This window comes from Macrosteles quadrilineatus, unplaced genomic scaffold, assembly GCF_028750875.1.
Source record: "Macrosteles quadrilineatus isolate MER2022 unplaced genomic scaffold, UCM_ALF_1.0 Scaffold_39__1_contigs__length_1060358, whole genome shotgun sequence".
Lineage (NCBI taxonomy): Eukaryota > Metazoa > Arthropoda > Insecta > Hemiptera > Cicadellidae > Macrosteles > Macrosteles quadrilineatus.
This window is the reverse complement of record NW_026542632.1, coordinates 420,967-444,473: the sequence shown is the minus strand read 5'-3', so window position 1 is coordinate 444,473 and position 23,507 is coordinate 420,967. Positions and strand designations below refer to the sequence as shown.

At 33.1% G+C, this 23,507-nt stretch overlaps 1 protein-coding gene across 3 annotated transcripts in view; it reads left to right on the top strand.

Moving 5' to 3' along the window:
* LOC129005860 (pseudouridylate synthase RPUSD2-like) overlaps positions 1–23,507 on the top strand; it is a 545,856-nt gene that overhangs the window by 503,610 nt on the left and 18,739 nt on the right. For all 3 annotated transcript variants that reach the window (XM_054434885.1, XM_054434884.1, XM_054434886.1), the window contains one exon: positions 13,094–13,174. In XM_054434885.1, the coding sequence (XP_054290860.1) occupies positions 13,094–13,174 (81 nt within the window). The remainder of the gene's footprint in view (positions 1–13,093; positions 13,175–23,507) is intronic.

The window sequence follows — 23,507 nt, the reverse complement described above, 5'->3', positions numbered from 1 at the left end:
TAAAATTATATTACAATTTTATACTAACAACTCTGACGTTAATTAAGAATAATTCGATCAGATTAAGACTGTTTCAAACCATTTTCTTAAACATAGACACTATGAATTGAAAAACAAAAAATAAAAAACTAATCACCCGATGAGATTAATATTTATGTGTTTACGGAAATTTGAGAAAAAATATGAAATATCCCTTTTAAACGTTTATCTTTTAGATTTTCATGGTTTAACTTAATACTTATCGTATCTTAATACTTATATACTTATCAGATAATTTTTCGTTACTTAATTTGCCAATATATTTTGGTCACACGCTCAAAGATATTGTAATAGTAGTTTATGCAACGATCGCTTTAAGACTATTTACGAGTTTCGTACACTACTTTACCTACGACAGTTTTTTTATTACTAACAATCACTACTAATAACTCCTAAAAGAGGTTATGTTTTCGTTTATAACGTTTACAACATCTTATTGTCACTGACAGTGATGCAATGATTCATTGTACCAACCACTAATTGCACCACTCATTAACAATTAAATTGCCCTTAACAGCTGATTAGTTGAAGTTTGAAGCATAACAATTGCACTTCTTTTTACTCAATCCTTGAACTTCATTGGTCCGTTACTCGTGTTTATAAGTAAACAATGTTGTTAAGTGAATCTTTTCAATTTTAAGAACTGAACTGAAACGGATAGTTAAAAAAACTGTTGTAGGTAAATATTTAAATACAATGTAATAATTTTAATTTAATTCTATGGCTAAAACTTGATTTTAAGCATCGACTTAGACTTTGATTATAAGTTACTGGAACATTACAGTTATTTATTCATTACAATAGTGTATACAATGTACATTTACTGAGGGATAACGTTCTTTTTCTGAACATTATTTTTGATCGGTGATGTTATAAGATCAGATAAGATACATCGCTCGTTCCGGCTTCTCCATTTGAAACTTCAGCTACGTATTTAAGTTAATCGTTTAATCCTCGCCGTGAATGTTGACAAGTGTCTTGACTGTGTACACTTGACTCTCTTAGACAATGGACGATTTCTCACCCAGACAGCTTAGTCTCGCAGTAATTGTAAGTCTAGGCTGGTCTATTTCTGTGCGACAACAACTGCTGTCAGATGCTGATAATTAAATACGTCTGAGATTCCGTGAGTCAGGTTCCATTTTATTTTTACGAGTTGTTGACCTCTTTTGAGTTCTAATTGTTTTAATGGGGCTTCTTTGGCTTCTTGGAGGATTTTACTGCAAGAAACCTTTTATATTGTTTCAATTGGCTATGTAGTGATCAAAAAGTCAATGGAATTCGTCGTATGTATCCTTTTTGATGTCATATAAACGTTAAAAAGTTATTTTCGAAAACTTTACCTCGGAGTTGATAGAACGGAAAGGGGGGTGGGGTTGGCCTAGCTTGATGGGGACATAGTAATTATTAATGGGTATGGAGGTAATATTTGTCATCAGCTAACTTAATGTAATGGATTTTGTGGAGGGGCCGAGACTCTTAATTTTCATAAAGATAAATGCTCCAAGACAAAATGATTCGTTAAATAAATAAATAGCAAAATTCTTATTGCACTACTTCAATACTTTGAAAGAGAGGATGGAAATGAATTCAAAGTACACCAGCTTAACTTGTCTTCTTCTTGAATTTAACATGACATATTATTCCACCGTGGTATTGTACAGTAAATAGGAACAAATAGTGTAATTTATATGTAAAATAAATCATCTAATAACATTATCTGATAATATCTAATAACACAATAACATAATATTATCACATTTATTTTACTCCATTGGTTTTATTTCGAGCAGTTGTAAAAACAGTTTGGATCCTAAAGTAAAATTGCATCAATAATTTAATTATATCGTACATAATTGTTTAAATAAAATCCAATCGAATATATTTCAACAACAGTGTTACGACGGAATAACAATATTTTTCCAAAATAAAATAAAATAAGCATTTTAGTAGTATAAAATAAACTGAAAAAATCTGGAAGAACAGAACACTAAAATGTCTTGCTTCCGATGTTAATAATATGATTTAGAAATAAGTCTACATAGACTTCAGAGGTTTGTGCCTCAACCCGATTAGTTAAAAATTAACGAATTTGCATAATATCTGAGCTGGGATTATTTAGAGAAAAAACTTCATTGTGTGGAAGACGTTTTGATTTTTAATTAAATTTAAACTTGATAAAATGGTTTGCATAATTTCAATTAAAAAATAAGATGTTCAATGGAGAAGCCAATTTTATCTTAAACATTCAAATACTCTACAGTTTTTCCGATTAATAGACTTAACTAAAAGATTATGTTTTAAAAGGATTGTTAAGTATTGTCTAAGGGTATAGTGGCCAAATAGAATAATATATCTAGTTTAATGATGTGATTTGTTCTGAAAAGCCAGTGTACCAGAAAAAAGCTTAATAAATACAGTTTTATTTACAAACCTATTATTTTCGTCTTTATTGTTTGGTTAGTCATGATATTCCTATAACTAGAACAACTACTTTTGCAAAAACAATGTCAAATTTCGAAAATACAGCAAACCCCAACTCAAAACATTTCCAGCATAGTTCCCTCAGACACAAGCAAGAGGCTTACCTCGGTATCAGAGTTGAGGTTACACATCAACGTTTGTGAAGCAACCTCAAACCTCACAAAACACAAACCTCAACCAAGCGGAGTAGATTTAGTTATGGAGGGAAAGTTTGGAACTAGTCCCTCCATTACTGTCCGAAATGTTTTGCATGTTGTTTAGTGTGTTTCACCCAATGTTTGGTTGAGAATGAAACAAATGTTTTTTTTACTTATTTGTATTCTATTTTGGAAGTATACTTTGTCGCTGTCGTAGTGTTACTTGTCTACAAATCAACCTATTGTTTATATTTAGATTGGAAAGGTATGAAATAAAGGAAATTGATCAATATTATGAAAAAGGAGGTGTTTTTTACCTTTTTGGGGTTAGCTTTCTCTACTTCATTTGAATATTGGGGTTATGTCGGTATTATTTATGTAGCCTACAAATTAACGTTACATTCAAAATGTTATCTTTATCTAATTTCGAACAACAATGACTTAACAAAGAATCTTTCAACAAACACCAAATTCAATGATCACTCTACCATATAGAAAACTTGTATTTCCTTTTACATATAAATATAACCTTTTTCCCTATTATATTTTAATTTTCTCTCATTACCTTCATTGTAGCAGCAAACCTAAATTGTACTCTCTTCAATTTCTTTTTCTTTATGTATCTAAAAATATTTAAGGAATATTTTGTAACAATCCAGCCATAACCTGTACTATATACGTAGGTACATTCAAAATTCTCAAATACATTATTTTGAAATTTGAAAGATATATTTTTTACATACTTCGCTAAACTTTAAACACATATCAAGTTGACTGACTGTAGCTGGTGTATCACGATATGTCATGTAAAAAGAGATATTTTGGTGAACAGAACACACTATCTTTCCTCTACTCGAGGATCAATCAAGTAACACGATACCATGTTACAATCCCGTGTTAGAGAGATCACTTTCCAATATAACGTAGACACTGTAGAATGGAAATACATGATTGCTCTTTGAACCGAATACAAATAAACGATATCAGCAATCTGATACATACTTTCTCCAGTAAGCTTGTCAACCACCTTTATCATGGGAGTAACTATGTTATTTAATAGGTAAAATCACATAAGTAGCAATAAATTTTGAACAGTAATTTTAACAGGAGTGAAGGGATGCACTATTTTGTTTACAACAATTTTGTTTGTCTACAAGGACCACAACAGAAACATTTCGATCAGAATCGGTTTTTTTAAAATCCATTTTTCTGTTTTTTTAATGGGTTTTTATGGGCAAAATCACATAAGTTACAATCACTTTGGAACCATAATTTTTACAGGAATGGGGGGTTGCACTATGTTGTTTGGAATTATAAGGATTATCGCATACTAATTTCAATCAAAACTGGTTTCTTTCGAAAATACGATTTTCTCTTATTTTATGTGTTGTTATGGGGTAATAACATAATTTACAATAACTGTCGAACAGTAATTTTACAGAAATGGGTGTACTTACATTTTGTTCAGAATTTAAAGGGCTACAACATACTCGTACTAATTAATTATCAAAATCGTTCTGGCCATTTTTGAGAAAATTTGATTTTTCCGTTATTGTATGGGGTTTTATGGGAAAATCAACAATAAAAATATGAATTTAAAAATATGAAAAAAAAACCTGGAGATACCACGGATTAGTACCTACATACCAAATTTCATCAAAATCGGACCACAGGTGTAGTCTGTAGCTCTGTACACATCCACACATACAGACACACACAGACATCACTTCGAAAACTCAAACTCTAAAATTTTGACGAAAACAATACTTTCTCTATATACTATGGTATATGGGGAGAAAGTAAAAATAACGGGAAAATATTTTTCATTATGACTATCTACGTTTATCCTTTTAAATGAAAACCCTACCTTAGGTGATCTATGAACAAAATACAATATAAGGAAAAATAGAACCCGGTTTTATAACAAAACTCCTTCGACCCTTTATTGGAAGTAATTTTATGTCTTCTATGAACTGAATTCAAAATAAAACGCTGCAAATGTGAAAATAACTTTTTATTTATGTCCATTGTACCTTATTCCATTTTCGTTTTTCTAAAAATGTATTGTTAGGAAAAACCTAATATCCTAAGTGTCAAAACTACCCGAATCAATTAAACCAACATTTCGTTCTTAATCAAGAACACATAACCAAGTCGCGTCGTTGTTTTAAATGTTCATAGAGATGATTTTTACAAACTTAGTGTTTGTGTTTGAAAAAATTATTTTATTGCACTACATTATGCCATGAATTAAACTGTTGTGTTTCAATATCAATGATATCACTAATAATATTGGTAAATCTCAATAATGATTTTTTTTATCACTAATCATGGGCAAGGTCGATAACGTATAATGTAGTTGAGATGAGTTGAACATAGCTTTAAAGGATCATTGTGTAATATATTAATTGAAAAGTAACCCGCAGAGTAATATTAAAGGTTTTAACTATTGTTAAACGGGTTTTGCCATTAAATAATGGCGTTTTGTAATTTTTATTTACCTGTATAACGTCTTTAAACAAGCTTTAGACCATATTAAACTGAGAAATTGGCACACAGGTCCCCTTGTCTTACTGAAACTGTATTGCCAAATAAATATCACATAAGTACAAACCGTAACGTAGCAAAACGAAGAGTCAAAATCAGCTGATCATTAACCCGGATGATTCAAACAGCTGATCTAGGCCTTTAGTCACGTGATCAATTGTCCAATCACAATTGACATGGGATTTGAGCTCTATTATCTCCATGTTGTATGTTGTTTATCTGAATCACTGAGATATAATATATATGAGGTTACATTACCTTAATCGCCAAGTGATCCATGTAGTCCAAATCTAGGATTACGTACGTTTCGACGTCAATGCGTCATTGTCAAATCTACAAAAACTTTTTTAAACCATAAGGGTCACGTCATAGTCTTTCCGACACACACAAACGAAACAATAACGGACAAAAATACATTTAAGTAGGCCTACTAACTAATTTATGGTAAACGGTCGTCACAACATAGTACAGATCTGATCGCATGCCGAGACTCCTTTTTTTTTTTTCTTTTTACACACAAACGAAACAATAACGGACAAAAATACATTTAAGTAGGCCTACTAACTAATTTATGGTAAACGGTCGTCACAACATAGTACAGATCTGATCGCATGCCGAGACTCGACTGATGGTGCGCCGCTTCCTGGTTTATCAACTTGGACTTTGTCCTCTGCCACCTGTATCATCCAGTTGTGAGCTCTTTAGTTTTATGAGGGATTCGAACAATGCATTTGACTGGAAAACACATTTGTCATTAACAAATTTTGAGGCTGGTTCCGTGTAGCTTTATAAATCTCATGTTTTCCAATGCAGTTAATCTTGTCTATTATCTCTATTCAACTAGATGTCAATAGATCACTAGACTTGGTGTCATTAGCTTCAGAAAGTGGCAGCCTCATTAATTAATGATGCACACTTAAGAAGAATGACTAGTGTGTTTTGTACCTTACTAGGATTACTATTGAAAGTGTTAATTTGCATCGATTAATATTAATACAGTATTGCCACAAACCATGAAAATCTTGAACATTTAGAATTTATGCATGCATTCTTGTGACCATGAAAAAAGCATGAATTTGCATGGAATTATCCATTCGACCATTAATTTTCAAAATTAGTAATAATGATTCAAATAATATTATTAAATTTGTCAAAAACATGTTACATATTTTTTAAATAGTTTGTAAAAACGAACAGAAAAATAATACTGTCTGGAAGAAGTTATGAACAAGTTCCACAATAAAAATTTTCATGGTTAATTTGAAGTCATTCAAGGTCAGATGATGATGTCAGCTGAGTGTTCCTGAGGACTGGATTGAAAATAGCCTTATCTACCCTTACGCGGCACTTAATTTTTTTTCATCATGCGAGCGCATCGACCATGAATTTTGTCAGTACCAATGAAGTTCAATAGTTCCGCATGATTTTTCTCATTTCACTATGGTAGCAAGCCTGTAATAGAGACTCTGCAATAAAAACTCTAAATATTCTGGGACCCAAAGTTTATTATTTTAGTGGGGATTCAAGATGGATCAGTACCATTAACGAAAAAAGTAAAATAACAATAAAATACCAAGAGATTGTGTGCAATGGAGGTGCTTAAACATTGTGTAATGAACTAAAACTCAAGAAAATAGTACAATAAAACACAATGCATTCGAGAACTCTAAACTAAACAATCCAAACAACAGTCTTTCAAATGCGTTTCATGGTTGCTATAATCTGACCATTATATAATTTAACATACATTTTTTAAGTGCTAGTGGAAACCGAAAAATACTACCCTTGTTGAAAAATGTACCCTTTTGGCAATATGGTCGGAATCGCTAGTACTCAGTTCTCTTGCTTCACTTAACTGTCTACATGAAGATAATGAGCGAATTCTTTGGCACAGAGGGAATCGTTAAAGTAAATAACAACCGACATAATGCTAGACATGTGTTATACTTACAGTAACACGCCAAAACACAGGGGAGCAGATTGCACTAGACGATGCACGGGGTGTCTAAATTTGTGATTCAAATATTCATCTTGAACTACAAGGATCTCAAGCTCGAACGTAATTTTTATGTATTCAAGCAAATGCATGTATGTTGCGCATCGGTGTATCGGCTTCATCAAATTCTGTATATAATTTATAATTACTAAATATACCATCATTTTTTGTACCTGGTAAGGTTTGTGTTTTTATTCTCTATGGTAGTGCTTGCGGTGCTTTAAAAGTTCTGTAGTTGGGCTTAAATAAATATTGACTTTACAAGGAGAATAACTGCAGTGTTTACATAATTTTGTTTTTCTTCACAACTACAGAATGTTTTATCGATACAAATATTAAATTCAAACACTCAAATGACTGAAAAGAATAATCTATGGTTATACATTACTGTACTGGTTTGTATCGCAAGAGCTCAATCGGTCGAATGTTTAAATTCAATGATGCCACTTCATATCAAAATCCGCTATTGCCTAATAACTATACATACTTCAGGTTTAAAAACGAAATTCAAGCTTTTATACCTATTGCTTATCAATTTCAATAGGACATACAGTACTCGTTCACTATGTGTCTATAGCAATTTATAATTGCTACACTTATTTTTAAAGATTTTTCTGTCATTTGGTAAATCACTATTCTTTTATGCACAGTTTGGATTTATTATATTTACTTGAAGCATACATTAATGCATTTCTTTTAGTAAATTCTCTTGTCATGTCACACCATAAATATATATATAATTTGCTATATGGAGGACCAAAACGGGGCTAAAATTCTAAAATTCTAAAATATTGGTCCCTAAATTTGTCATAGAACTTTTATATTTTAGTATTTTTTACAATTAGTTAGTTTTCATCGCTCTGTATTCAAAAATAGCCTATTTCAATACATTATAAAATCGTCAATTTCCATACACAAAAGACTGATTGTGATAAGCTGACTTTTCCTGACATAAATGTTACTTTCGCTACACAAACAATACTTTGCCTGACATCAACAAAGTTACAACTGAAGTTTTTTTTAAGTTTGACGAATTAATTTTTTCCTCGTGATGAAAAGTATCGTTCAATAGGTACTCTTAACGAAAGTCCTATTTCGGGGTGAGATATTGTTTTAGTAAATCTATATAAAAGAGTACAGAATGTATTTGTTTCTAAAAAAAATCACAGTCACTTCAAAAATCTCTACAAGCAATGCAACAGAAGTTAATTGAATAAAAGGTTTACATTAGTATAGGCCTTCCTTAACTTGAAAATATATAAAATTGTCTTCGATTTACTAAATTAGAGCCACAGTTGTACATTTTCGGGATTCAAACAATTTTAGTTATGTACCTTTTTTTTACAACACTGTGAGTTCCAACAGACATCGCTCTGGTTGAAATAAGAAATTCTTTCACAACGAATGCGCATCTTTCAACAGAGTTAATTTACTATTGACGTTTGTGAAATAGACTTTTCACGATATTGACAGCTTCGTTTTGAAGACAACCTCTGAGGTAATAACTTGGTTTACCAGTACAGTATTATATTTGCCCATTTCTTTTTTTGAAGATTATGTTTTACCTATTAGCCTCAGTTTTTTTAAATTTAAGTTCTTAATTGTGTTCAGATTCGATGCCAAGAGCTTTGCTGGCAATTATGATTGAACTTCCTACCTAATATGACATTGATTGTGCTTCATAAAAAATACTCTTAAGAATACTTATAGTCTAGGCATATTAGGAAAGTTAGCAGAAAGTTTAGGTACAGTCCTAATCATCACTTATCTTTATGTTTTTTGGGTCGCTGAACACGAATATGAGGTTTGCTGACAGATATTTTGCCCGGAACATTGGTTATTTTGTGAAAACCCTTAAAATTTGGGCACTTTTTTTGGTTTTTTGGGCAAATCTCGGTATGTATGGGTTTTTGAGAAAATCCTGCTATGTAAAATTAAAGATGAAAAAATTTACTACAAGTTTCCTATATAATGTTTGTTTCTACGACGAACCGTTTCGCCACTAGAGCACACTAAAAAAGGCCAGAAGTACAAAAAATAAAAAACATTGCTAAATGCTGCCGTTTTACATTAGGTTTCCATGGAAACAACCCATGTTACGATAATTTTAACTATTTATTCATGATAACAAACTGAAACACACTTAAAAATACCCCCGCCACAGCAAACCTGCAGACTAAGCGAATTTCCATTTCCCTGATTGGATTTACACTAAAATGTCTCCTTAGAAATATCACATTTATTCCCTATTTAAATAAAAGTTTAACGAGTACCTAGGTATGCTGCAACGGGGAGGGTAAAAAGGTGTTTTTTGTAAAATGTAATAATTTGGTATGAAATGAATGCATTTTCCAAATCTGATCAAAATATGTTCATAAACAAGCAAACTACAACAGTTTACTTAGTTTCCATAAGAATAAAATGATCATTTTAAATTTACAGATTTTTGGAATTTTCTCCGTAACTATTAGGCGCATAACAACGCTTTAATATACTAAATTGTTTATTTTTTTAAGCTCTACAAAATGGTATGGAAAGAAATCGCTAAATTTTAAGTTTATAGGGTCAAAAATAGGGAAAACCAATTTTTACCCCATAAATCCCTGTTCCCATAGTCCAATCATGCTGGGCAAAACCAAAAATGAAAATAAACCCTAACCGTTTTACAAAGGTTTTACATTGGGTTTCCATGGAAACTATCCATGTTACGATAATTAGAACTATTTATTCATGATAATGAACTGAAACACACTTGAAAAATCTATGCCAAGATGTATGACTGACTGCTGGAACATTTCCCGTTCCCACAAAACCCCCATTTATTTTCTCAGCACAGGGATGTTGCTGGCCACCGGGTTGACTGATATAGTGATTGAGAAAAAAGGATGAAATACATTAAAAGAGTTGTAGATAACTTTTAACTTTGGTATCGTCAAATTCAGACGAGTAGACCGTGTCCAGCCACTTGCCATAGTGAATAACGCGATGAAAGTTGAGAATTCTTACCCGTATACCCCAACACATTGTGGTCAGAAGACACACTAGTTAGTTTATAAGTGAATTTCCCCTATAGGGAATAAGCTATTACCGTATTACTCATGGTAAGACCTGGACCCGGGACCGATTTACTTTTTCGTTTTGAGGCCCCTAGAGAAAATTCAATCATGTGTCCGTTAGGGCGAGAACTCGACAAAAATCATCCGATTTTGATTAAAATTGGGACAAACGTGTAAACCTACGTCTATTCGAACGAGTTCGCGACCCAGCATGATCGACTATGGGAACAGAGAACAGAGATGGGGGTTTTATGGAGTAAAAATTGGTTTTTCCTATTTTTGACCCTATAAACTTAAAATTTAGCGATTTCTTTCCATACCATTTTGTAGAGCTTAAAAAACAAATAATTTAGTATATTAAAGCGTTGTTATGCGCCTAATGGTTACTGAGAAAATTCCAAAAATCTTTAAATTTAAAATGCCCATGTTATTCTTATCAAATTTGGGAAATGCATTCATTTCATACCAAATTATTACATTTTACAAAAAACACCTTTTTACCCTCCCTGTTGCAGCAAACCTAAGTACTCGTTAAACTTTTATTTAAATAGGGAACAAATGTGATATTTCTAAGGAGACATTTTAGTGTAAATCCAATCGGGGAAATGGAAATTCGCTTAGTCTGCAGGTTTGCTGTGGCGGGGGTATTTTTAAGTGTGTTCCAGTTTGTTATCATGAATAAATAGTTAAAATTATCGTAACATGGGTTGTTTCCATGGAAACCTAATGTAAAACGGCAGCATTTAGCAATGTTTTTAATTTTTTGTACTTCTGGCCTTTTTTAGTGTGATCTAGTGGCGAAACGGTTCGTCGTAGAAACAAACATTATATAGAAAACTTGTAGTAAAATTTTTCATCTTTAATTTTTCAAAGCAGGATTTTCTCAAAAACCCATACTTACCGAGATTTGCCCAAAAAACCAAAAAAAGTGCCAAAATTTTAAGGTTTTTCACAAAATAACCAATGTTCCGGGAAAAATATCTGTCAGCAAACCTCATATTCGTGTTCAGCGACCCAAAAAACATAAAGAAAAGTGATGATTAGGACTGTACCTAAACTTTCCGCTAACTGCCACTTATATTCCTAATATGCCTAGCCTATTAATACATTATTCGTCTGGGAACTAATTATTTTCCATGATATGAAACAAAACGTTCATATGCATACGAAAATGTTATTTTTTATTATTTTTTTGTCCTAGGATGCTAGGCACGAGCCTGGGATGGTTTTTCACATGACTTCAGGCTAGACGTAGGGGTTGCGGCATTATCACAAAGATAAAATCCATTGGTGACTTGGTGGGATCGAACCCGGGACCTCAGGGACTGAAGTCCCGCGCTCTAACCACTACGCTAGCTCGCTCCCCACGAAAATGTTATTAGAACCATCCTAAATGGAATTTTGATTAGTACATCATTGATTGTGTTGTTATTTATACAATTTTATTACGTGAGAGATGGCTTGTCAATTTATTTATTTAAATCAGTTGTATCCGTATTTACATTACTGAATGAACTACAGTGCATAGTTTTGTTGACAAGTCAATGATTGGTTTTTGCAAGACTAGTATTGAAATAATTTTGTATTAAAATGTAAATACAGATAATCGAAAAAGCATGTACAAGCTTGTAAGCCGTAATGATTATAGTTTATGTAGTTCCTAATTTTCCTTTTTTAACATTATCCTAGACAAAAGCAACGATTTAGTTAATAGAGAAAATTGTATGTGTTTACTACTTTTTCTGAACAAACAATTTAGGCTCAAAATTTTTAGAGTTTATATGCTATTGCTTATACTTTGATTTATAAAATAATTATGACATCATAAAAATGACTTGCTGCTTTATCGTGAAAGTTTTTAGACAGCGCAATAAAAGTCAGTAAAATATTGATATGAGCCTGACAGAAGAAAAAACAATGTGTTTGACACATTTTAGTACAAAAAATAATTGTTAAATTTCTTAAATTTCAAAAATTATATTTTTAATTTAACTTAAAGACATATATGTTTTTTGGAAAACAAATTATTTGGTATCCATCCAAGTATAAAATCTATGGTACTGGCAACACATTCAATAAACATAATGTGCTGTCTTTAAAAATGATTTCCTTGCCCGACAGAAGACGACGAATTTTATAAAACTATCTGTTATGGAACAAATTAAGTACGTATAAAACGTAAATAAAGTTCCTTACATCAAAGCTATGCGATACCAAACATTTATATTTCATGTGTAGCGTGTATATGTTTAGGCCTATATGCTTAACTTTATTATTGATTTATTTTATATGATAATATTATTATAAGTAATACAGCTTGAACGTGACGACAAGAGGCTGACGATAGGTAGAAGTATTAGACAGTAATCTCTGTATCCTTCAGGATCTGAAGGATTATCCTTCACAGGACCTCGTGTTTCCCCTGTGATTACGCTTCCAGGAACTTGTCTGGCCCGAGTTTCCTATCCAGATTTTTGTTTATTTTTTTACTAAGAGTGACTTATTTTAATCTTAAAAGTTCTTCACCTGTATTTTAGTGTTATTTAAATAACTCTGACTTAAAAATGTTTTTATTTTGTTTTTCCATAAATGTTTCAACTGTATGAAACACAATCTCTTTGAAGAAAATTTTAATTTATTAAAAAAAAAAATAGATGTGAAAATAAAAAGTGTTTTATGGATGTACAGTCTAAACCAGACAGTTTTCCCTCCTTTAAGAAATTATTTAACCTACAAGCGCCTCAATTTCTATTGGAACGTTCGTGTTTAACCTACAATTCAGAAGCAACGTAATTTTTTACTGATAATTGACTAAACATATTTTATTGTTGCAGGACAAGGAAGGCCTGGTCACTCCGGGGACTGAAAAGCGGAAGGCCTCCGACGATCTTGAACTCAACAAGGACCTGAAAAAGGTAAAAAGACTTTTAATAATTGCACCCAGCTGGTTATATATTTAATTTTCTGTTTTGTAAGATCCCCAAGCTCAGTACTGAATAGCTAACACACTTAATTTCTTTGTGTCAACACTTTTTCAACAAACTTTGATGTTTTAAGCCGTGTCACAAACGTTTATTGGAGGCCGAAAGCTACGTATTGCTGTCCATGCCAGCTGTCATCGTGGTTTCGGTTTGGGGACCGAGCAGGTTTTTACATCCCTAGGGCCGAAAATCAGCTGCCCGCTTACTTTCTTACAACATTAATGCATATTAAATACACAATCAGTATCCATAGCATTGCAGTATAATTGTTTTATTGTCACCGCTGCCTAGTGAGTAGTCATAAAAATTTTGTTGTGCTCAAACCTATTTATTATCATTTTTGCTGATTCCTCAAACTATTTCTTCACATAACCTTAAAGTTTTACTTGTTTTGACTGTAAGTGTGCATTATTATTGTGGTGAATAGTGGTAATAAGGTATAGCGTAGTGAAAAGCAGTGTTCGTACCGCGGACCAAAATGGTTTTCTGCCCTAGGTACGAAATATACTATAATACAACCCCCTAACAATTTAATTTACCAGCTGATCATTCAGTTTGAATGTTTAACTACAGTCAGATTTCAAATAGGCTACTTTTTTACCATCTGAACTTCTTTGAGGTAGGTTATCACTTTTTACAGTGTGCATCTAAAATCAGAAGAAAAAAAAATTGTAAATAACTAGTACTGTTATTCATCTATTAAATGTCTCAAACATAATCCTTGAAAGATAAAAGGGGGTTGCACTGTATTGTTTTGCTTTGCGCATTTTCGTACCCTAATAAATTGCACAATTTACCAACCCTTGTTCCTAAATAATGGTGCATTAGAAGATGACATGTTTTTCCTACCGTAATGCACAGCACATCCTCTGTTTTATGTAGGTCATTTCTATATTAAAGTATGAATTTACGGACCATGTCACCGGACCATGTAATCTGCTGCAAAGACCAACCCTGCCAACAATCCGTACTAATGCCTTTGTCTTACAAGAGGGCAACGAATATATTTAGCATCTGTGTGTGATTCTTCTTTAAATAACTTCTTAGTTTATTATTAGATGCGTGGACGAGTAATGGATTATGCACAGGTTTTTGTTGGTTGTAGTATTTTGAACTTTGTTTTTGATTATTTTCAATTTGTGTGTACAATTCAAATTTAGTTAAAACTGATTAAACCCCTGATGAATTCGTATCGATCAAAATTGTTCATGATTTTTATTTCAAATGCAAAAAGGATATGAAATGAAATGTCTTTATTTGCTTTTAACATGAAAAAAATGCATTGCAATCGTCAATGTTACAGTCACTTATCATACAAAGCAAACCATGCAAAAATACAGATTTGAGTACAAAACCATGCGTTCTACTCTACAAAGTTCTACTCACACAATAGGCTAGCCATACCTTTTTTTATCTAAATCCTCAAGTCTGGCTGGACATTTATTAATCAGCCAAATTTTCAAAAAAATTTGAATTTTTTACCTTTCAGTTCTTTGATTGACTTTGGTAATTTATTATATGAAGAGGTATCAAAACTATCCACGTAAATGACAACTTTTGAGGATTTTAGGTTATGTCCTTTCACAAATAAAATGTTTGTAAACTTGTTATATCGAATGAAAATCATTCAGTCGTTCGAAGGTAGGCTGATATGCTTATCTCTTAACATTAACCGATTTTAAAGTTTAGCAAGAATGAAAAATCCAAGCTTATATCGTAAGGAAGTCTTATTTGAACTAACACTAAATCTTTCTTTATTACAGACACACCTCCTTGGTTATTTTAAAACATAAGATATATTCCAAAAGTGATAATTTGAGGAAACTGGCCCTTTAAATGTGTTAATAATCATTTTAAAGCAGAGAAAAAGTCTTTGGAGAACATGCAAGGTCCGTGTGCAACATCAAAGTGGAGATTGTAATCTACAGGATATAAATTTGAACTACTTTCGTTAAATTTATGAACATGTATGTTTATCAAGCAGACACAAGTATAATTGTCTCACATTCATACTGGTTATTCCATTGTTCATAACTACAATCAAAGCTTATAAATACCCCAGTGATCAGGCGTTACTAACTTCACAAAGACTGTACAACTTCTGTAAACTCATAACCGTTTCAGAACAAATCACAATACAACAGAGGAAAACATTAAACTAGTCGTAACAAAATAGTCGAGAGTCGTTTTAGCGAACTTAAGCATCGTAAAGCAGGCGAGCTGTCCCGGATAGAAGATCTGAAGTCCTAAATAAATACAATGATCTTGCAACAATGCCAAACGTTGGCACGTCGTGGACTACACTGGAGTTTGTCTTTGTTTGTGCCTGCTGTACCACTTGAGGTTGTATATTGTGAGGTTAAAGTGGGAATAAACTGAGTATAATCCAACGATATTGGTCTTTTGTGATCGTTGGTATAATCGTTGGGGTTGTTGGAGTGGAGACTATACCTGTGTAGCCTGTGGTGTGATTTTGGTGAAGTTTGGCATTTGACAAATCCATGGTATCTCTAGGCGTTTTTTAAAATTATTATAGTAAATGGGGGATGTGCCATTGAACAACATAAAATAATGGAGAACCCGATTTTTACTAAATATTCTCGAAAGGTTTTGATTACAATTTAGTATTTTGTGGCACTTTCAACTCAAAATGAAATTGTGGAATTCCCAATACTGTAAAAAATTAAGGATTGAAATTTATTGAAATTACCCATAAAATGTCAGTTCTCCGTCCCATTATAATATTGAGGATTGTTGAAAAGGTAATGAGAGGAAGTATGTGTAATTTATTTGACGCAGTTTTTTTTTTTTAATTATACTGTTAATACTGTTCAATGAAATGGCAACCATACATAGTAGGTATTTTAAGCCAAGTATGAATTGAGATGAGTGTAGGATAAGTGGCGCGATCTTGTAGTCTTGTTAGTGACTAAGGCCGACATTCCTTAGACACAGCTGTTAATTAATAGCCCATACAACTAATGGCAACTAAGGGACCTACAGTTTATAGTGGAATCCGAACCACATTTTTCCTTGGTATATACGAATTGGTCTAATTATCAGGATAGTACTGCGGATAGTCGCAGTACTCACTCGTGCGGACGTTAATCCACATCCAGGGACTACCACATCCACAGTGCATGCCTATAAATATCCACAATTCGTGACCTCCTAGTAGCTGGATTACAGGACGACGCCACCCGTCCAAGTCTTTAAATTAACCCACACTAAACTGGGGTATCATCTTTTCGTACCTATTTCTACAGCGAATAACTAAAAGACCAAGAAAAAAAGAAAAAAAATATAAATATTTTGGTTTTATTTTGGTGAATAAAACCAAAATATACACTTTTGAGTCTCGAAAGATTGCAAAGCAACCAAGAACTTTGCGGTACCCGTGAAGTATACGGTTATTTCTCATTAGTTAAATTGATTTGAACTTTTTTATAATAAGATTTACCGTACGAGATAGCTTAGTTGCGACGTGTACCTATAAGCCAGACCTTTTGTTCTCCAAATGTATGCCTGGTTTTCCTCAATACTTTGCCTGTTATATTAGAACTTTTTTCTTGCCATTCTCTTGTTGCACAGAGTTTATTTTGCTGCTATTTATTGTGCTTTTGAATTTGGTGAAATTGCAAATAATGTAATAGTCTTATGTCTTATGCCTTGTTGTATTAATTGTTATTTTCACTACTTACTCAACTGGTTTATTTATCACACATGAATTCTAAATTTCCATGTAAAATTTGTAAATCCGTTTTTAGTAGGCCGTCCGCCTCACTTTTTAGTGCTTACCCATACAGTCTCCACCTTGCTTGTCCATAGTACTTGTACCTCAACGGTTTTTAATTGTTATACGATTTACTCACAAATTATATCTATATTTATGGACAGATCAGGGTTGTCTTCACAAAACAAAATACACTAATGCTATTCCTAGCAAAACGAACAACCCACATGTCTTTGTAAGTGTAGTCATGAACATTTCTCTAGGTCCATGTTCGTGTTGAAGACAGCATGTCGATACCGACAGTTCTGGTGATGAAGTTGTCTTTGTCCCAGTTCTTTGTAGAATAAACTGTATCTGAACGCGTTCTCAAAGTGCAGTGAGAACGATAGCTTGGTGTGTTTAAAAAACTCTTGTCTGACAAAGACTTTAGAGGGATGTTTTACATTTGAAATGTCAGTATATTTTCTTAGTTCCTGAATAAGCATCTGGTCATACCACATAATCATACTGATATACTATATATTTTCTGCGGTTATTGTTAATAACAAAGCTATACAGATTCTCTGTAACATTTTAAAAGTTATTTAGAACCAACTACATAATTTTAATTACAGTATTTATGTAAAGATGTAACTAAACATAAACCATTACCTTTTACGTGGTATGTTGACAACAAAAAACTGAATGTTAATGACATTATAATCTTCAGAACAAATTCATAAAATGTTTCTTGAAATAACTATTAAACGAGTTTAAGCTTTTGTAGAGCATTATTGCTTTTAATCTTTTGAATTCTAAAGATTATAAATTACAAAGATTGTTTGCTAGTGTTCTTTTAGTGTAAACGTTAAATAGACTCGTAATATCTTTTTCAAATTTGTTATGGTTTTGATGTCTTTAATTAAGAAAGAATTTAACATTTCAAACTACTATTGTTCACTATTGAGAATTTAAAATTCTCCCTAAATGAGTACTGACTAGGGAATATTTCGGTGTCTTATATTTTTTGCCACATAGTGGCTAAGTTTCTCTCAATTCTTAATCACTATAGGTGTTATCAAACCACCCACCCTTCGAAGATGTCATAAGTTGTTTACGTTTCTTCGCCAGGTAGATACTGCAGGAAATTTTAGCTTTTCCCAAAATCAATTAACTATCTTTTACCTATGTTTCTTTGTTTTCCAAATCTAGTCCATAAATAATTATTTAAATTTTGTTAGAATTCCTTATAAAAATATGCCATTCAATATTAAAATACAATCCACATACGAGCGTTATCTCTTACCAGATTCTGCAGAGTATTTTAACCTTTGTTTCTAAGTCCCATTAATCCATTAAACAATCTGTATTCACTGTCTGCTTAGAACTGACCCTGAGGGCTGCACGTCAGTCCAGTGTATTTGTACGTAAGTGGCCTCAGTCCCTGAAGGACCCTAAGCTTGGTACTCGTACCCAGGGGAATTGCTAGTCAACTGTACGTATACTGTGCAGTGTGCACTATAGCCTACTGCTTTGATGCAGTTCAAAACTGTTTTATAATCGTTAGACATCGCAGTAGTAAAGTGTAGTAGAATGAAAATAATTTCAAATAGTAAAAATAGTAGTGTAGTAGTGTTACTTATACAATTAAATAACAGCTTGATCAGCATTGTACGTGTTATTAAATTTACGGAAAGTTTTAATAACAGATACGTCTAATAACACTTAAAACGTTTGTTTACGCTTATAGCGTTAACTCACAAGGCGGTACATATACATAAGAAATGGTAAGTGGTGATTGATTTCGATTGGACACTCCAATCATCATCAGACCAGGTTATACAAATAAGTACCTAACCATTTCATAGAATAAAATATAAGGCCAAAAAAGACATAAAATTTATGTAGCAGTTTAACTCTTTAAAACATAAAATATCAATGTTATATTGAAACTAGGTGATACGTGGATACGCCTGGATACGTGGGAAGCGCAAGACTTTGGTCCCCAAGGCCATCAGTTCAAATCCGCCGATCACCAACGGATTAGATGTGATAAATCCACAACCTCTTCATGTTTTATGTTGTTTTTCTGAATCACTGATGATATAATATAAGGTTACATTACCCTCCTCACCAAGTGATCCATGTAAGTCCAAAAAAAGGATTAGGCGTTTCGACGTCAAATTGTTATTGTTAAATCATACAAAAACTTGTCTAAACCATATGATCACGTCACAGTTTTTCCGACACACACGTAAAAAACACATTACCGGTACCAAAATATTTAAAGTAGGCCTACTAACTAATTCGTGGTAAACGGTCGTCACATAGTACAGACTTGCTCACATTCCGAGACTCGACTAAGTTTTCGTATGTTCTGGCAATGGTACTTTGACGTCGAAACGTGTAATCATATTCTTTGGACTTACATGAATCACTTGGCGATCAGGGTAATGTAGCCTTATGTATTTTAAGCAGCCTATTCACCTAGCTTGGAGACATGTGAAAAATCCGGGCTGGATTCTAGTAAAAAAAACTAACTTGGTTTACGTAAAAACAGTAATCACCCTTTTGCCAAAGAAAACCCCCCGAGCCAACTGGTGAGCGAGTCAACCAGGTCGCGATATTCTATTGTCGTGTTCTGGCCACCAGCCACCACTTGTTGTACGACTCTTGTAATGGAATATGTGTGGTCCACGGCCCATCTGCCATCAACTGAAGCTGAGTAAACAGATTTATCCTGTGACAGTGACGAACGCTGTCACCTGAAATAGAATCTGTTTCCGTTTGGTAACGACTAGACAAGTCAAAATAGATCTAGTTGTTCCTCCGTTGTAAGAATGCCCGGAGATTTTTTACCTGTTGGAGGAAGAACTTGTTCAAAGGGTCATGGACGGACTCAGACGCAGGGCAAGATTTATCTTTTATAACCTTGGTCTTTTGGTATATTATCTTCCTTGATAGTGGTAATTCATATTTTGTTTTGATTGTGGGATTTCTCTTTATTACATCTCTTGTTTATCATATTATCCCTTGATAGTAATTTTTATGGTCTACTCAGCCTTCTGATAAGAAATTTATGTATATTTCTTGATATTGCGGTTTCAATCAATAAAGAAATAGCCTTTCTGAAATTGAGGATTGGTGTGTCAGGAATAACATGTCTGTAAATCCCAGTAAGTGCTCTTGTATAACCTATCACCGCATCAAATCCCCAGTCATGTACGTATACTCCATTTCTGGTACATCCATTCCACGGTCCCAGTGTATAAAAGACCTAGGCGTTATTTTTTCCAGCGACATGGGATTTTCTGGGCATATAGATCACATCAGTAACAAAGCAAACAAGATGCTTGGTTTCATAGCAAGATTCTCCAGAGGCATCGACAACCCTTCTGCTCTTCGCTCTCTGTATTGTTCCCTTGTGAGACAGCTAGTGGAATATGCAAGTCCCGTGTGGTCGCCTTACACTGTTGGCAATAGGACGAGACTGGAGGCTCTACAAAGGCGTTTTCTTCGTTTGGTTGGTGTCCGGCTGGGTTTTGCCTATCTTGATGTGCCTGTGGAGGAACTGTCCAGCAATCTGAACTTGTCACCTCTTGCCCTGCGACGTGACGTGGCTGATGTTATTCTTCTCTGGAAGATAGTCAATGGTCACATGAACTGTCCAGATCTCCTAGCTGAAATCGACCTCAGAGTGCCTACAAACACAAGATCTCGAGATCTGCTGGGTCGAAGATACCACTCAACCAACTTCGACTTCAACAGTCCTTTCGCAAGGTTTACTCGCCTGGGAAATCAAGTTGCGTCTGGGTGTGACCTGTTTTTCGATGGACTTCAGCAGGTTCGTCGGCAGGCCTCCTCTCTTCTTCTTTCTGGGAAAGACTAGTAATTAATTTATTGTTGTTTGTTAATCTTTATTTTCTGTTGTTGCTATGTTAGAGTATTTATTGTTGTTTGTTAATCTTATTTTTTTTTTGTTGTTACGCTTTGGATATTTATAACCTGTTATATCTTTGTTAACTTATATTTATCATCAAATTTTGCTTAACTATTTTGTTGTATTCAACCATCATGTTTATCTTTGTAAATTGGCTGCTGCCGTTGGAAATAAAATAAAATAAAATAAATAAAATAAATCACTTGTTGGAAATTAATTATGCCATATCTCTTGATTTTGGTGTTTCAGTGTGAACAAATTTCCACTTATTCTCTTAGATCTATGCATTTCAGTTTGTTACAACCCTTAGTGGCATTTCGTCCATGTGGAGGTATTTAGTATAGTTATACTTAAAATCTTCAATAGTAATAGTAGTGTACTACAGCATTTTTTGGTTGAAATAAACTCCTTCCGGAGGTATTATTCATTAAAATTTGATAAAATACTGCACACTGTATACTTTCATGGTTACAATTGACTTACTAACTTAGAGGAACGATTGATTGACTATTCTTAGTCACCAAAATACCAATACCTATGGGAAAACGTAAAATAATTATATCGCCTAACTATTCTGAAATGGGTTGATATCATAATGTATCTCGGTTTAAAAAATAAGTTATTTTCGTCTCCTTTAATCCTCATAACCTAAATATTCATATACACATAAATTGAGCTCTGTACTAATGAATCTAAAGCCACTATGACCCAGATATAAAAAGTATTTAAACAAGTCGAGATGGAAGTATGACTTCACTATTATAATTAAATTTAACAGATAATGTATTACGTATGTACAATGATCAATTAAAATCACTAGAACCACGAGAACTCTTAACGTGGTAATGATTTTAATGGCCTAACAGGTTTCCAAACAGTTGGATTGGCCATTGTTTGCCGAGCGTTTCAAGAGAACCAATCAGTGAAGAGTTTCAGACCTCTTGACCAATGAGAGGGCGTTGAGCCTAATTGAGCCGCTATCGACCATGACAAATACAATGAATTAAATTTTAGACTCAATGAATGGTCTAATGGGTAAATTGCATAAAAATAACAGAAATAGATAATATTATATATATTCACAAAATTAATTTTGGTTTGTCGGTTTTCTTTTTGATATACTGTAGTTCTTTCAAGAGAGTCTGCAAAGATTTTAGGAATAATTAACTTACACTTTAAAATAATCGTACATTATATTTAAACTAAGGATTATTTAATCCTCGCAAGGTAATACAACTGCTTAATATTTTAAACCAAAGTTTATAATCTAGCTATACATTTCCTAACAACATGTCCTGTTGAAACTCTGTGCATCCAACTTTATAGAAACCCAAATCTAAGGGCCTTCAGGTGAGGTTAACCTACGTATTGATAAATCCATCCACTGAAAAGCCAGCTGATAGTAACAAAATAAATACAAACCTTGTAGTCAAAACCTACACTGACGATCGGTAATTTTATAGCCGAACAGGGTCCTTCCTGTAGCGCCATCAGTCACTTAGAGAGCGATCTAGTATTTTACATAATATCCAAGCTCATAACCAACGGATTGACTTATATTAAGCACAGATGTAAAGTTCAAGATTTTAGCCATCCTGCTATCTTGCTCGTACGTTTATTTATTCTATGCCCGTATTGGAATTTTTTTTTATTGACGTAATTAAATTATTGTTTTCTTTGTCTACTGACTTGGTCAGCTGATGAGTTATTTTATAAAAGAAGAAAATCGTATTCAACTTTCATGCTGAGAAAGATAACTAATGCACCTTGGTACGTCACCAATATAACACTACATCAAGACCTTAAGATGCCTACAGTTAAGGACGAAATCATGACCTTATTGTTCCCATGTGATAGATATATTACAAAATTTGAATCTCATCAAAATCTTTTAGCGTTAAACTTACTCAACAACTCGAATACAATTTATAGACTTAAAGGCCCAAAATTCAGGACCTGCCATTCGGTTTTTTGTGATGGTTTTTTTTTTAAGAATATTTGTTGTTGATAGTGCTTAGCAGCTATTTATAATGTTCAAAAGTTACTTTGTTGTATTGCATGACATTTACTTATTGTTTAACATATTTAAAGAACATATTGTACTAAACTAAACAAAATAAAAACATATTTTTGTGGGAAATGTATAACAAACACTAATTATTATTTATTTACTACTTCCAAAAAGTAGATAAGATTTCCTGTAAAATGTATAGAGCTATATTTATACACCATTTATGGTGTATTTGTATATGACCCTTAAAAATGTATACAGAGTGAAAAGCTTTGGTACAACCTAAAGAAATAGGTCATAAGTTGTGGTTAAGTTTTATTACCCTACAAATAAAATAATAATACACTCTGTTCCTTACTGAAACAAATTATATACAATATGGTATAACTTTCTCTAAAATAATATATTCTATTCATCTTACAAAATAACTATGCAAAATGTGCTCGCATTTTAGCAAATCTTTCAGTCATTCCAGGGTTAAACCTCACTAGTTTATATAAATGGTCTAATTCTGTCTGGGCTGCTTGTTGTCTATTGTCCTGTCAGGGAGATGTTTCAACAGATTTCACGACGTAGCGATCTCTTGGCTAGACACAATGGTGTC